This window comes from Anolis sagrei, chromosome 3 (genome assembly GCF_037176765.1).
Source record: "Anolis sagrei isolate rAnoSag1 chromosome 3, rAnoSag1.mat, whole genome shotgun sequence".
Taxonomy (NCBI): domain Eukaryota; kingdom Metazoa; phylum Chordata; class Lepidosauria; order Squamata; family Dactyloidae; genus Anolis; species Anolis sagrei.
Window position 1 is genome coordinate 142,985,599 of NC_090023.1, and position 16,748 is coordinate 143,002,346.

The 16,748-nt window shown below is 38.3% G+C and overlaps 1 protein-coding gene across 3 annotated transcripts; it reads left to right on the top strand.

The window, feature by feature from the left end:
- Positions 1–139: 139 nt before the first annotated feature.
- On the top strand, positions 140–16,324 carry FAM53A (family with sequence similarity 53 member A). Of its 3 annotated transcripts, none has more exons than XM_067466938.1 (6): positions 140–212; positions 7,087–7,170; positions 9,228–9,454; positions 9,930–9,984; positions 11,143–11,942; positions 14,818–16,324. In XM_067466938.1, exons 3-6 carry the CDS (start codon positions 9,377–9,379, stop codon positions 15,142–15,144), a joined length of 1,260 nt encoding a protein of 419 aa, XP_067323039.1. In that variant the 5' UTR covers positions 140–212; positions 7,087–7,170; positions 9,228–9,376; the 3' UTR covers positions 15,145–16,324. The 3 variants fall into 3 exon arrangements, with proteins under 3 accessions (XP_067323039.1, XP_060625270.2, XP_067323040.1); XM_060769287.2 differs by having other exon boundaries at positions 140–208; XM_067466939.1 differs by having other exon boundaries at positions 140–204.
- The last annotated feature ends 424 nt before the right edge of the window (positions 16,325–16,748 follow it).

Genomic DNA, 16,748 nt, shown 5'->3' on the forward strand with positions numbered 1-16,748 from the left:
AAGCTGCCACCAGAACAGAACAGCTCCTGAGCAGCAACCTTCCATTTGGAAAAGAGCGCCCAGAATGGTCGTCACAGTGGTGGCGGGCGCCTTCCAGAGACGTCACTGAAGCGCCTGCCTTACTGCTGGCGTCGCGCAGGGCCCGTTGGGATAACATCCGGGAACGATTGCCAGCCAGCTAGCGGTGCCGGAGGACGGCTGAGCGTATGTATGTATGCCCCCGCGCGTTCAGTGTTTTCCTTCAGGGAACCACTTCCTCTCTTTCCTATGTCCCGTTTCATCACAATTTCCCTCCCCAGCTTCTTCGGGTGCAATGGGAATGGGAAAGGAAAGCCCAACCGCCATGGTTTTGTGGGAAGTAGCCAGGAACTGGCAGAGTTTCCTCAGAGGCAGGTGGCATCCTTGCACTTGGACTGGCCGCGGCCTTCGCTGCTGCTTTAAGCCGAGGTTTCCATGGAAACGGGGTTGTTTTGAAAGGAGGGGCCTGTTAGAGGGCCAGGAGCAGTGCGCCCCTGGGAAGAAGGAACTGCTTGCAGGCTTTAAAACTGCAAGGACTCTTGAGGCATCCCAACACCTGGACACAGTACGAAAGAGTGGGCAATGAAACATCCATGCGGGTGCATTTTCAGGCATGAGCAAACTTCGGCCCTCCCTCCAGGTGTTTTGGACTTCAACTCCCCCAATTCCTAACAGCCATACCTGGAGGGAGGGCCGAAGTTTTCCCATGCCTGGGTTACAACATAAAATCCTAAAGCCTGGAATGAAGAGCGTATTGATCAAGGGTCTGGAGAACAAGCCCTGTGAGGAGCGGCTTAAAGACCTGGGCATGTTTAGCCTGAAGAAGAGAAGGCTGAGAGGAGTCATGATAGCCATGTATAAATATGGCTATCCTATTTATAGGAGGAGGGAGTGAACTTGTTTTCTGCTGCCCTGGAGACTAGGACGCGGAACAATGGCTTCAAATAATAATAATAATAATAATAATAATAACAACAACAATCTTTATTTATACCCCGCCACCATCTCCCCGATGGGGACTCGGGACGGCTTACATGAGGCCAAGCCCAAACAATACATTATAGCAGAATAAAACCTAAAACGCAAACCAAAAACGCAGACAATAAACAACAACATCATAGTTACAAAAAACATGTGAATGCATAATGATATAAAATTACAATAAACACAATCACAGTGACAATAGGTGGGCTACATGCAATGATTAAAAGAAAAACTAATTTAAAACTAATTAAAAACTCGGGTGAGATAAAGGAGAAGCAGGTTATTTGCGGAGGAGGGCTCGTTATAGCGGGGGTTATGGAATCAAGCTTTCCCACAAAGGGGGGGGGGGCGTATACTCCAATGACAGAACGTTGAGGCTAAGCAATAGTGTGAGGTTATATACCTACTCATCAAAGGTGCAGCAGAAGAGCCATGTTTTAAGGTTCTTTTTAAAGGTTCCATCTGAACATTAGGAGGAACTTCCTGACTGTGAGAGCTGTTCAGCAGTGGAACTCTCTGCCCTGGAGTGTGGTAGAGGCTCCTTCTTTGGAAGCTTTTAAACAGAGGCTGGATGGCCATCTGTTGGGGATGCTTTGAATGCAATTTTCCTGCTTCTTGGCGGGAGGTTGGACTGGATGGCCCATGAGGTCTCTTCCAACTCTATGATTCTATGATTTTTCAGTAGTGGATGCGGTGGAGATGTGGCAGAGAGGAAGGCAAAGTTGGATCCAGCGTGAGGCCCAAACTACAAGTTGAAAATGCACTGTATGGTCACCGTCGATGCCTATAATGCAGTTTAATTGCATTGAACTACATTATAGGCATCGACACTGACCATCTAATGCTGATTCAAGTTGTATTATATGGCAATGTAGATCCAGGCAAGCTTTTGGTGGAACACACTGGCAAACGAGCAACAATGAAGAACAGGAAGTGAAGTGGATATGCCTGCTAGCAAGTACAGGCTGGTTGCTAGCAGAGAAAAGGTCATTTAAAGCCGTACCATATTATTATTAATTTCATTTTTTCATCCCCTCTTTCTCTTGATATAGGGATTTGAGATAGCCAAATTAAAGACAGCAAATAGATGGAAATAAAATATAAATATTAAAAAAACAATTGGTACTGTTCTGTTATCCAAGCGGACTCCGAAAGGGGGGGCTAGACAGAGAAGAATAGTCCATTTTATGGGAAGGGGAGTTGGAGAAAAACCATTTTCTCAATTTTTGCTCCCCCCCCCCCCCCCCCCGGCTGCCATCCCCTTTCCCATATCTTTCAACAAGGTGACACAGGTGGGGGGAAATAACAGGAAAAGAGCGGGGAATTGTTTAACTCAGGCATGGGCAAACTTTGGCCCTCCAGGTCTTTTGGACTTCAACTCCCACAATTTTGCCTAGCTCAGATAATATGGTTCAACAGTAGTGTACTAGGATACTTCCTCAGGATACATGATGTCTTAGTACTGCAGCATCACCATGCTTTCAAGCTTTTAGTTGGCATATACTTTCAGAACCCACTTTATCTCTGAACTCAACAGGTTGCTCATCAGTGATTACATCTGTTCTTAGTGTTTATGAAGTTTGAAGTTGCTCAACAAGCACTGTCCACATTTTCTGACAAGGCAGGCAGGCACCTTCTAAGGGCGTAGAATCTCCCCAGGCTCACTGTTGATCGGAAGAGACAGTGCCCTGAAACTGGGTGGCACAATTCCCCCAAAGGTTCATTGTTGATTCACTCTTGCCAGGAAATGTCAAATTGTGGAAGCCCCTTGGCAATAATATGTCTTCAGCTGATTGTTTCCACACTTTTGATGTTATCACATGAGGCTCTTAAAACAGGTTCTGCTGTCATAAACTCATATTGCTTATGATAGGAGCATGCCAGTTTTGTTCTTTTTATCACACAAGGCATTTTGAATGCACTTTTAGAAAGCTCAAAGTGCATTGTCCTTAGTGCAGCTGCAGGGACGTAACTCCTCCCAATCCATGCATTCCTTGTCTTCATATATCCCCTTTTTGTTGTTTGTTTTATGTAAGAACTGTGAAGCTATGAGTTCAGAGCTGTGCACCTCTGTACTTCCAAATTTTCATGGTTCTGAAGCATTGTTAGGGCACACTTAAAAAAATTACAATTTGAAGGCTTTTACTATTGTGTCCGTTCTGAAAGTGGGATGTGTAGTTTCCACTTGGAAAGCTTTTGTAACAAGGCAAAACTATGCATGAGTGGGAAGTTTTGCAAAATGATATTGCCTTGCAAGAAAAGGAATGGTAAATTAACAGGAAAAATACATGCACAGTTCCTTCACTTATTTTTTTTAAAAGGAAGCAAATGGGGATGATCAGGAAGAAAGGGTTAGCTTTTTTCTTTGCATTCGAGAGAAGGACAACTCACATCTTTCCCACAATAAACAGCACAACCCCCAAAACTGCAGAGTACATTCATGGTACAGTGTGTAGAAGCCTTAAGACAGGGAAAGAGGGTGAAATACCATTTTCAAATGCTATATCTTTAACATGCCTTGAAGGTTGGTTTGTAATGGGTTTAGGACTATGTCATGCAATAGTAAATTTTTGTATTCATGTCTACTGAGCCTCCAATGAAGAAACATGCTATTAAGAATACATGCTATATCTCATCTTTGTTTCATAGAATATATCGTAATTAGCAGTTTAGAGGGTTTTTTCCTTCTTTGTTTGCATACTTTGAGTTTTTCCAATGCTTGTCCCTAAGTTGTGATGAAGTAATTGTGGTTGTGTGCACCAGTCTTTTCATCCTTCACTCTCATTGTATTTCCGCTTGTTTCATTTGAGGTCATATGAATGTGTACATACTTCATTCCCACCTTTGAACAGAATGGGTGTTTGTTTACATACTTCTCTGTATCATGTTGCATCTAGCAAGAAAGTGTTGGTCAGTGACAGCATAGGGAAGGATTTTCCATCTTATTTTTTAGAGGCCTCTAACATCTGTTTGGGCGACTGACATGAGTCTGGGGAGTAAAATCTATGCACATTATGAAATGGGAAGGAAGGAGTAGAATCTAACCTAGCCAGCCAGACTGGCGGTGCCAATAAAGGTTTTACAACTTGATGAATGGGAAGAACAAGGAACCCACTCCCTTTTTGCAGCCTGTGTGCGTTTGCACCATAAATCTTTGAGATTACTCCACTTCCTGTTACCAAAACATTTGCAAAATGAAAATGACTTTGTGGGGCATGGGCATAATGCAGCTTTAAAGTTGAAATGTAAATTATTTGAACTTTCGTGTCAGAGAAAGATCTAGATTCAGATTTAACATTTACCATGGTCCCTCAGACTGTTGGGGCAGGTGGGCTATAGTTTGGAAAAAAATTGAACAAATTACGGTGGACTCTGCACATTTTATTTATTTATTTATTTGCCATGTATACCGCTACTCCCAATTTGGCTTGGAGCGATTTACAGCAGTAGATTAAAACAATACAATTAACTTTAAAATACAATAAAAACAAGAATAGACATAGTTTTTGTGCACTACAAATATGTTATTTGTAGTGCACAAAAACATGAAATACAGTATTTAAAATGAACAGTTTTTAATAATAGCTTTTATTAAACATTTTCTTAAATAACATAATAAAAAGGTATGAGAAAAAAGGGAAAAGAAAGGACAGTTTTTACCAACATATACTTACCTGTATTACAGTGGAAAGTGTGGACCTGCTTCTGGCTGATGAGATAATCAGGTTAATTGGGATTGTTGTTGTTGTGTGCCTTCCAGTCATTTCAGACTTAGGGCAACCCTTAGTTTGAAATCTCTGATCTATACTGTAGAATTAATGCAGCTTGACACCACATTAATTGCTGTGGCTCAGTTATGAAATCACAAAAGTTTGGTGAGGTATCAGTGCTATTTGGCAGGGAAGGCTAAAGATCTTATAAAACTACCCATCCCATACCATCGAGCCATGGCAGTTAAAGTGGTATCAAACTGCATTAATTCTAAAGTGTAGATGCACCCTAGGTTTTAAAATAAAAAGTAGAAAATAAAGAGCTTCTCTAATTTGAGTGTTTTCTCAGCATGTATCAGTAAAATGGCCACATGTAGAAGAGCTTCGAAAATTGTTGAGATTGGAAATTCATTAGCAAAAATACCATAGTTTGATACTAAGACATCTAGTCAGGTGATGGGTTTTAATAAATAAGTTACAGATAAAACCCTGACCCTTGAGTGTATGATTGAACAAAATATCGATGATTTGACAGCATGCATATAAACCGAGAAACAGTTTACAGTGATTAATGGTACAATGCTATTCAAAATTCAACAACATTTCTAAATAAAAATTGATCAAGCATTTCTGACAATATTAAAATAATTGCAAACCTAAGACATGATTTGGAAAAGGTGAAAGATAAAATGCAGATACATCTGAATTTCAAAAAGACTCACATCAGACTTAGGGCCCTTTCAGATGGACCAAAATACCAAAAGAATCCAGCATTTCAAATGCCAGTTTATCTTGGAATGTGGCCAGTTTAGTCCCACAAACTCTGGAATTTTACACAGGGCTCGATTTTCGATAAACCTGGAAGGGCATCTATCCAGCCCCCAGCCCCCCAATTCCACCTAAACCTACCAGAGAGGTCTGCAGGCAGAGCCCTCCCAAAGGAAAACATTTAGCATTTAAAAAAAGATAGGAAAGTGTCTACTGTCAGGAGATCTGTATAAGAAAGAGATATTATAGCTATTTGTACAATAGAACAACATTTGCATTGCTGAGGCTATTGCAATGGAGTTGTGGATCCTAACATGGATAAATGCTCCAGCAAAAGTTTTAACAAAGATCAAGGCAAGTGGCTCAAATCCTTTTCAAGCATGCTGAGCATTTTTGCGTTGATAGATTGTTGGAGACAGCCAAACTCCGGGGATTATATCATTGTTAAAACTGTCATGAGTCTTTTTCCAATAGATATGATTGGAATTTCTAAAAATATGGTTAATCTAGTAAAGAGGATGGATATTCTGCCAAAATGATTCCCAGACTATAATCCCATGATGACATCACTGAAAATGGAAAAAGCACAGCCTAGTCTTTAAAAATACCTACTTTTGGGGACAGAAACATTGCAACAATGCAATGAAGAATTGAAGGATTTTTAAACCAAATTTAAATAAGGTAAAAGATTTTACAGTATCTTGGGACACAAGTAAAGCCAATGTGAGAGGACTATTTATAGAATATAGTTCCAGACCGGGGAAAAGAGACCTAAAAAGAAAAAGAAAAAAAGGAATAGATACCAAATTCAGAGGTAAATGAACTAAACATTTTGATAAGGCTACTCAATAGAAGATTGAATTTATCATATATAGTTGTGTATACATTTACCTCATTTATAAATTGAAGATTATGGATTTTGTTATGAGTAGATAAGTCGAGCATAAAACTTTGAAGCTTAACATAAGGCTCCTCGGATTAATTCCATTTAGAGGTGCCAGGTTTTTCAAATTTGTTTGTTATATTTACTAGAATATTGCTTCATCTTCTAATTTGTATGTTGGTCTAAGCAGCTGCCTCCAAAATCCCTTACTGAGCATGAACGAACCGCAAATGTAATGTATTGCGATATCATAGGCAGATTACACTTCAGAGATCTCCAGAGTTAGAGAAATGTGTAACACGAAGTACCAACTGGAATTTGTAACTACTCACTAGACATATATAGAAAAAGCCTTTGCTGAGGTGGTTTGTAATTTCATCATAGATAGCTAAGACAATATTGTAGGAGTATGCTCATAGTCTCAGTCCTGCATGATTAAAAGATTATCAAATTTAAATGTGATGTTTGTAGTTTTGTTGGGGTATGTATTTGGCTTTTTCTTTACAATCTGTTTTGTGGTTTATACAGATACATTTGGCTGCTGTTCAGTTTATTTGTAATTAAAGGGAAATGTTCTGCTATCTTTCATAAACATTAAATGGTCACGGCTTTAACACATGTGATAGCCTGAAGATTATGGGGCAGAGAGAGAAAGAGAGATATATTTGGAAGGGTTATGGAATTTTTAAATTTTTTAATGTTTTTCTTTTTCCCTCATTCAAGGTATAATATGGACACTAATGAACAAACTGGAACTTTGTGCTAGAAATTCCTTAAGATGTATCCATGATTCCTACCGTTATGTTGGCAAGTATTATTTTTTTTAATTTAAGAAGCATTCAAAAATAGTTCTATTAGATGTTTCAGTGGAATTTGATTCTAAGGATAAACTCATAAGCATACTTTTTAAGATGTTTTTTCATTAGATTCTAAAGATTAGAATATATTTGAGTGAATACAGTCAGGGTTGCTATTTTAATGTTCCTTCAGTTTCTTCAGGCAGCTCTCATTTTTGTCCTGGAAGGTGAAAGGAAACGAAAGATATATAAAATCAGGAACTGGTCTTGTGTTCTCATGTGCCTTTTAATTGTGTGTTTGGATTATCCTAAGATATTAAATAAATACAGGTATATCTCAGTTAACAAAGCAAGCATTACTTCTTGAACAGAACAGTTGATACCAGAGGCAGAAATAATGTGGAAAGATCATGGATGCACCCATGCATCCTTCAGCATACTTTTTAATCCAAACAATATGCGTTTAAGAAGTGAAGTAAACACAGGTATAAACCTTCAAGATAGTACTTTCAAAATATATTCAGAAATAGTTCTTTCTCCAGATTCCACTTACTTTATTCTTTCCATTTGGTACCCGGACATATGAATGTGTAACATGTTGGAGGTGGCTCGTGAGGCAAGCTTACCTACTCGCTCGTTTTATCTATGTTTTGTTGTTCATGCATGTTCTGTAAGCTGCTTTGTACCTTTCTTGATGTAAACAAGCTCACAGAGCTATAGTAGGATTACCTAGGGAAGAATTACACTTTTCCTAGATCAAGCTTTATTGCACTATTTATTGCAGACATACTGCTGCAATTCAACACTCAAAGTCTGTGGGTTGTTGTTGGTTTTTCAGGCTGTATGGCCATGTTCTAGAAGCATTCTCTCATGATGAGATGCCTGCCATAGATGCAGGCAAAATGTCAGGAGAGAATGCTTCTAGAACATGGCCATACAGTCCAAAAAACGTACAACAACCCAAAGACTTTCACAATACACAGAAAGTCTGTGTTTTTCCAGTTTTACTTCACCATCCTCCCATTGCTGATGTTGCTGAAAAGCCTCCCAGTTAGACATGATGAAAAGGAAACAAGGACTGGGAAAACATAAAAAGGGGTCTGTTTTTATAGTCTCTTTTACGCTCTTGTTCATATCTACTTCATTATGTAATGAAAGTCACTTTTCTAGAAGAACCACTTGTTAGTATAGCAGCCTCTATGGTGGTTATGGTAGCTGGAGCTGTGACTGTTTCTGAAGAATCTGGTGAATGGCCCAATCTCCCTGAGAAAAGTTTAGAGAGCCAGGAAAGGAGGAAGCTGAGAATAACTGAGTCTTGCATTGTCATGCGTATTCTATGTTTGTATAGAAGCTAAATGGTGGTTTAATCAGCTTATAAAAATTAAAGATGGAAGGACAAGAGGAAGAGTAGTCTTTTTTGGCAACTGGCTACAAGCTAAGGGAAGAAGAAACATTTAAGTGGATCTGTTCAGAAATATACATAACATCCAATTAATCAAGCTGTAATAACTGAAATATGACATGAGATAAATTAAAATATAACACAATTCTCTGTTTTACTGTGGAAAGTAAAAATAATACTAAATTACCAGCACTAAAAAGAATAATATATTGCAGTGTAGTATCTTTTGAATAGTCAATTGTCAAATAATGGGTGCCTTGCATTGTTTGCCATAGATTATTGAGCAAACAGTCTGTATAGTTCTTGATTCGGATTGTACTAAAGAAGAATAAAGAGCATTGTGACATTCAGATCAACTTGAATTGCCTTTCTTAGGAAGAGTAAATATCTAGTGGAAGAACCTTTAAGTATTCGCTGATTGAAAGACGAATAATTCCCTGATCTGACTAATTCTCTGAAAAATGTCCTTTATTCTACCTGTTGGGGCAATCAACATCCTCTAAAACCTCTATTCAGACTCATTTTAATGCTGTCACACCCAGTTTTTTAAATTTTTTAATCTTATTAGAATAGGCCCTGCCCACAGTGTTGGATCCTTGTGTTTCTTAAATGTATTATTATTATTATTACTTTACATAAGTGATTTTTATTATTGTCTTTGTCAGAAAACTACACTGTGCTTTGGGGAATTGATGGTAAACTCTACTTAGCTGCAAGATAAAGACAACACCTGTGATGTTCAAACAATCAAGAAAAGAAATAAGCTCCTGTGTTTCTTCTGGTTGAAACTGTAAACAGGAGGCTGCTGAATACCATGGTAACACTAATAACAGAAAAACTGAAAAACCAGACTTTGGATGACTTGGCATGCAAAACATTAAATATTAATTTGGTAAGGATACAACCTTGTATGTATTTACTTTACAGCTTTACATAATCCTAAAATTATAAAGCGTTAACAAGGAAAAAGTAGTAAGCGTGTAAAAAGGGGACATTAGGTCTAAACTTTCTACCTTTACACCCAGACAGATTTCAGGCTGGTCTGTAGGGTTTTTTTGTTTTGTTTATGTAGTTTATGAATATAAGCCATACGGTACTTAGTAGAGTTGCCTTCTAAATAAATATGCATAGATTTGGGCAGTGAGAACTCTTCCTTCTCCTGGGCCTCCTCAGAAAACCACCTCAAAATCAAACCTGCTTAATCACAACTCATTTGAAGTATGTGTTGTGTGAAATACTGAGGCAGGCTAACTAGCTCTTTTGAGAGCTGAATCCATTTTCCCTGACCCAGAAATACAGTTTTAATCACCACTTCTATATAATGCAGGATGGAGAATTGTATGGTATTATTCTTTCTCTTATTGCAGTACTCAGATGAGAAGCAGAACAAAAGTCATAGCCTGTTCCCCTTTGAAGTTAGTGGTAAGTTCTAACATTTTAGGCTGTCTTTGATGTTCAGTTTTCTAAAGATAATGAAGGTGGTGGTGGTGTTGGGGAGGAATTACAGAAACATTTATTTACCTTTGCACAGTTTGGGAATATTATTGGAATATATGCTTTTATATGCATATATTAAATCTTGTTTGTCTTTGTTATATTGAATTTATGATAAGTTGAATTAATAGTTTTTTACTCATTTGAATGTATTGATATCTGTTGGTAACAATTTTCTTTCCGGTATTATTTTGTATATTCTTAATAAATTGGATCAAAATCCAGCTCTTAGTGCCAAAGAGGAATAGATCCTTATGATCAGTGGAATTTACATATTCCTGAATGATGGTTAAAGAAGGGGAGCATTTTCTTATTTAAACAAGGTATTTGGGAGATAGTGAATGACTTCTTTTAAATGTGTTCTCTTGGGGTTCTCTTGGAAACACAATTCTGATTTAAAATTAGACACAACCTTACTGTCCAACTTGCTTTCAAAGTAAAGTAACATTTTGTACCACTGTTTAACTAAAATGTGGCAATAATTTTGTAAAGGCAAAAGTCCCTAGTTATTCAGGGCATGCAGTGTGCCTCCCTCCTCTCTGAATTTGCTCAACTTTCAATCTGCATGTTGATAATTTGTGCAATAATAAGTAAAGTACTTCCTAACATAGAAGAATTTGGAAATTATGAGGAAAGCCCCTGGTGTTGCAGTGAGTTAACCACTGAGCTGCTGAACTCGCTGACCGAAAGGTTGGCAGTTCGACTCTGCGGAAGCAGGGTAAGCTCCTGCTATTAGCCCCACCTTCTGCCAACCTAGGAGTTCAAAAACATGCAAATGTGAGTAGATCAATAGGTACCGCTTCGGCGGGAAGGTAATAGTGCTCCATTCAGTTATGCCGGCCACGTGACCTATATGGAAAACAATATCTTGTCCTCTGCATCAGTTTGCTTGAGAGATCCTGCTCTGTGCCAGTGGGTTTGGACCTCATCATCTATATCAGTATGTTTTTGAAATTGTCCTGTCATTATCAGAATTGGTCCTAAAAGAGACACTAGATGTAGAAGGTTGTCCTTCCCCTTCCTCTCTGTGGCATAGCAGTTAATGCAAATGGCTTTACAGGAAATCTTTTTATTTCTATTCTACAGAAGAGGGCTCTTGGAAAACTTCACATGAAAATTCTCAAGTCAGAACCGAGTCAAATAAGAATTCAGTTTGTTCTCTGCCATTATTTCAATTTTGTTCAAGTGGATCCAGTGCAGATGCACATTGGCAACATGAATCTTCAGGTCAGTCTCTGGGCCCAGGATCATTAAATGAACTGAGTCTGAATGAGAACACCAGGCAGTCATTGACACCACCTCCCAAACGGCATTGTAGGTCACTTTCTGAACCAGATGAGTTGGTTTGGTGCCGATCACCATGGAAACCTGGCAGTTCAAAGATTTGGACCCCCATGTCCAAGAGGCGATGCAACAGTGGATGCAGTACTACTTTGCAACGATGCAACAGCCATGGAAGCACCTACGTAAAGCAATGCGCAAGCATCAGTTTGTCCCATAGTCACCAATCCAGAAGCAGTGTATTCCAAATCACCAGCCGCAATGCTTCACCGGTACCCAGACCTTCTTCTGCAAGTAGTGGTTCTATAGATAGCAATGAAGGAAGGTCAGGTTCAGGTTTTCATTGGCATTCTGGAAGATCTTACGACTTTCACCCACGCCGTCGCCTTTCCCTGTCACAGGAACACATTACTGAAATGGGAAACAGCTTCTCTTCAGCTAATAGCACTCCCACGTCCACTCCAGAGCTCAGTCGGAGTCAGGTCTTGTTGAGATGTCACTCACAGCCTTGTGTCTTGAATGAAAAGAAAAGCCGACTTAAGCGCCGGAGGGACGAGGATATCCACTGGAATCGTCCTTCGTTAGACTTTTTAAAAATGACTCGGGTGAGAATATTTGTGTCTGTCTGTCTGCATTCTGATATTAAACCTACCCCAGACAATTCTCTTGGGTATATTCATTCATTTTGTAGTTCCCTTGTGAATCAAGCATTTTTTTAAACCTGTGAACTGCTTTATGTCTTCAAGAAGAAGTGATTTTAGAGCATGGAACATAGAGGGAAAATGCATTTCTTAAATCATTGCTTAGGTCTGTTTTCTGTAGTTGGTTGTGGAAAAGATCATTGAATTACTGTTTTCCACAGTAATTAGAGTAGAATGCAACTCTAGAGAGTAAAAGCCATCAAGATACTGATGGAGGCACTGCAATCTTAATGTATAGAATATTAAAAAATACCATAAAAGGCCTTTATATGTAAAAATATTAACTAGGAAGACAAAGAAATCCATAATCGAGATTTTGCTATGGACATATCCTCTCTCTATACTTGCCAAACAGGTCTGGGTATAAAGGGAAACCAGATCACAGAACCGGAGGTAACATATTTTAACTTCAGCCTCATACAAAGAATAAATGCTTTGGAAAATTGACCTTTCCTTTTGGCATTTTGCAGTTAGAATTATTTAGCAAAATGCACATTAGTCTTAGATGTCTCGATCCAGCTGAGACATGATCTAAACATGTTTGCAACATTTGAGATGTTCTACAGTTGGTCCTCTATGGCAACACAAATTCAACCATTGACAGCTTGAAAGAAGCCTTGATTTTGCATTTTACATAAAGGACACCATTTTACTACGCCATTGTATATAATGGGTTTTTAACATCCATGGATTTTGGTATCCATGAGGTTCCTGGGACTAAATTCCAGTGGATACCAAGTGCCCTCTGTAATTATTAAATACAGCATTAGTTGACTGTTACATACTTTTTGCTATATAATAATGATTTATTTCTGAAAGAATTAATGAACACTATGTTGTCTGTATTTTTTCTATGAAAGCGTGACATCTTACAGAGTATAGTAGAGTTCTGTGATGGTCTTGTTTTTAAAAATTGGGAGTTTACGCTTGAAATTGATTGATCTACTGGTTGACAGTATCGCTCTGGAGATAATATACAACCAGCTATATCTCTACCAGTAACTAGGCTCCTTTAATCAGCAAGTTGTTATGTGAAAAGACTCTGGATCAGTCTTCTTCAACCTTTAAAAAATAATTGATTAGTATTATTACTATTTGTTTTAGTCACAATGTTCGGTAGAACTGCGAGCTACCTATCATGAAACCATAGGGTTTGTCAGAATTCTGATTGGGGAACCTTAGGGTCAGCAATGGTTTTCTTGCTTCCTTTTTCTTCTTATCTTTGGAAAAATATTCACCGACTTTTCTCAGAATTCAGAGTAGAGATTTATTATTAATTGATTAACAATATGCAAATATAGTGGATGAAATATGTAGTACAACCCCCACAACCCTAGGACTGGTACCTGTGGTTATATTTGTTCATGTCAGACAAAGTATGTTCTCTCCAGGCATTTTCTAGATCCTCCAGAATGACTCTACTGAATTGTGTGTGTATGGGTATGTGTGTGATTGTTCAGAGGAGTTTGCTGTTGCCTTCCTCTAAGAAAGAGAGAGTGTAACTTGCTCAGGGTCACCCAGTAAGCTCCTTGTTTAGCTTTCCAGAGGGATACTCTTGCTGTTGCTGGGGGAACATTAAGAGAAGTGGTGGTCCTCACGAAGCTTTTCCTTGATTTGAGTCTACTGGGAGGAGGCTGATAGCCATGCAGTGGATGGCTTCCACAGTGTTCAACCTTGTTTCTCTCACAGTTAGCAGCAACTTCTCATTGCACATCGGGGCGGGGGGGGGGGGGATGCCAACTAGCTTGCAGAGTCTATCAACAGGTGTAGGTTTGACATTCTGTGACTATTCTGCATGTTTCATTCAGTGCTATGTTCACCTGTTTCGTATGAACAGACCTGTGCCAAACAGGCAGGCATACTCAGCAGTTGTGTAAGACAGGGCTGATGATCTTATTAATTTTGTGTCTGCTCCCCATGTGCTGCCAGTAAGTTTCCACAGGATGTTATTGCTATTAATTCCCTACATCTTTAGACACTATCTAGTCACTCCCAAACATAAAGGAATAAACTGTAAACAGCTTTCTTGTAAACGGTTTTACAAGCCTTTGTGGATACTGAATTTATTTGTTTTGGTCATATCTTGTTTTGTGAGTAAGCTGCAAGGTATAATCTATGCAAATAAATATCCAAAATATTTTATAATCTATACAAATAAAATTCAGTTCAAGACAACACAGGTTCAAAACCTTAAGGTTTGTTACTCAGAAATAATTTGAATTATTCTCCAATTAAAATGGAATGGAATGAATCTAGTTTGTCTGGTGTCCAGCTGGTCTAGGGTGCAAAGCCTAGTGAATCTGCTCCAGCTGGAAGGCTAATGGACTTTAGTTCAGTATTCTAAAGTGTCTTGCTTTATAATCACATATAACTTGGAATATTGTGCAAAAAAACCCTTTTTTGAATAGTAGATAAAAAAGAAGTAGAAACTGTTGTGCAATAATATTTTTTCTAATGCACTTTGATAGTGTTCTCCCCCAGGTAAATGCTTAAGTTTCTAGAAGCCCTTTAAATATAAATAAGTAACGAATCAAGTTAATAGGCTGTTTTCACTGCCATGATAATGCATTGGCAAATATCAGTTGCTGCAAAGTTATTCAAACTGGGCATAGATTTTTTTCTGTATAATCTGTTGGTCAGCGAATAGACATATTAATAACTGCTGTTGAGTTTAAAATGTATAACTGATTTCCATGGGAACAAATATTGACAAATACATATTGGAATATTACATTTTGTTGGCCCCTTTGATTTTGAAATGCATGCTTTTTAATTGCAGACTTTAAAAATTTCAAAAAGTCTCTGCTCACTTGATTATGAGGATGATGACAATGATGACACACAGATGAAGACCATTGTCTCCTCTCCATGCGACTCAAATGACTTTATGAACATAACCACTCCTGGTTTAAGCCTAGAAGAGGATCCGCTAAAGGCTGTCTGGTGCCATGGCTCACAGCAAGCCAATTTCAGCATGAGGAGCTCCGTGGAAGTGGCTGCTATGTGCGAAAGTGAAGAAGAAACTAGTGACTGTGAGAGCACTGAAGAAGGCATCTTTCCTCTGGACTATGAGGCCATAGATCTAGAGCAGATAGAAAATAATTGAGCCAAAGACATCCTAAAAATTAGTATTGTATGTTTCACCAGAAATGTTACTGGGCGATGATACTACCTGTGTTTCTGACTTCCTGCACCTTGAGTAGTCTACCTACTGCTTGAGTGAGAAACAAGAAGGGTGAGTTATAAAAACAGTTGGCACTGAATTATAGATGAATACAGGGACACTTTCAGAGCAATATGTGGAGAAATCATTTGATTTAGATATTTTTTTAAATAAATGTCTATTCTTTCCAACTCAGAGACTGAATATTTTTGAAACAAGATTTTGAAAGAGTATTCAGTGCTGCAGCGGGATTTTAAAGTATCTTGCAACATAATTAAACATGTGAATGGGTTGCATAATGAAATTTCTAGCAAACCATACGTCCAAAGTATATATGGTAACTGCCTTGTATGGTGAGTAGTTTGGGCTTTGTATACACGTCAAAATTTGGTTCACATGCTGTTGGCATCATTGAATGTTCATGGATTTGCATTTGCCTACCTTTGGTGGAATGAGCAGCATGTGAAACAGACGACACTTACCAAATTAGGTGGCCATAACAGCCTTGTCAGGACTGCCCAAACCGTGGATATTCTAGCTGCTAAATATATACATACCTTCAGTTTTTGTGCCATGTTGTAATGGGAACATAGAATGTATATGAGTATTGATATCTAAAAATGTCACATTGCACCTTTTGTAAATCAGCACTAAGACTATCATAACCTTTGTTTACCTACAAATTATGCCCCACTTAAACTGTTGTGTTACCTGAAACAATGTTCCTGAGCCTTTTCTGGGCACTTCTTGTCTGTTTATTCAACATGCAAAGGAAGCAGGGAAAATGTACTAGTCCTAATGCTTCAATTGTCAGGTTAGGCAGTTTCAAAAGGAGAATATTCTGTAGCCATGGATGCTCTCCTTTTCAAATTGTTGCTCTAAAGATCAGGACAAGATTAGCATGCTCCTCCTCCATACAGACTGAATAGAGAAGTGGAACATGCGAGGAGAATTTGAGTGGGTTGGATTGCAAGTAACTGCTACTGTGGTTAAGAGGAATGTATAACAAAAATACTTGAACTTCCATGAAGGGATTTTGCAATTATGAGTTTCCCAATAAGGTTGTCTTTTCAGAAAAACTAAGTGGAAACTGGTCCTTGAAATACATGCTTCTTGTTTTCAATGTTGTCTGAATTTTAATTATCTTTAAGTCTGTTTTTTTTTGTTCTATATAGGATTTAGTTGTGTAAATTGGAAGTGGTTCACAGTTGTTCTCATGCAAATCTGAAACATAAGACAGATTTCCTATTGCTGGATAGTAGGAAATCCATATTGGGTATTCCATTTGTCTGTCCTGCAGATCAGTTTCAGTCAGAAACACCAATATTTATCATACACCCTCTGAGAAGACTGACTGGAATTCTTGATGTGTTTGTACTGGAATCCTTAAAAATATATATTTTAAAGATGTGTGTGAGTGGACAGTGTAAAATGCCAGCGTTATATTAATTGCTAATTTTAGGGCCTGAATGTATGGCACAGCCCATGACAGTTTGCTTTATAATAATAATAATACCCATGTATACTCACTCAGCATTTGGTGAGGA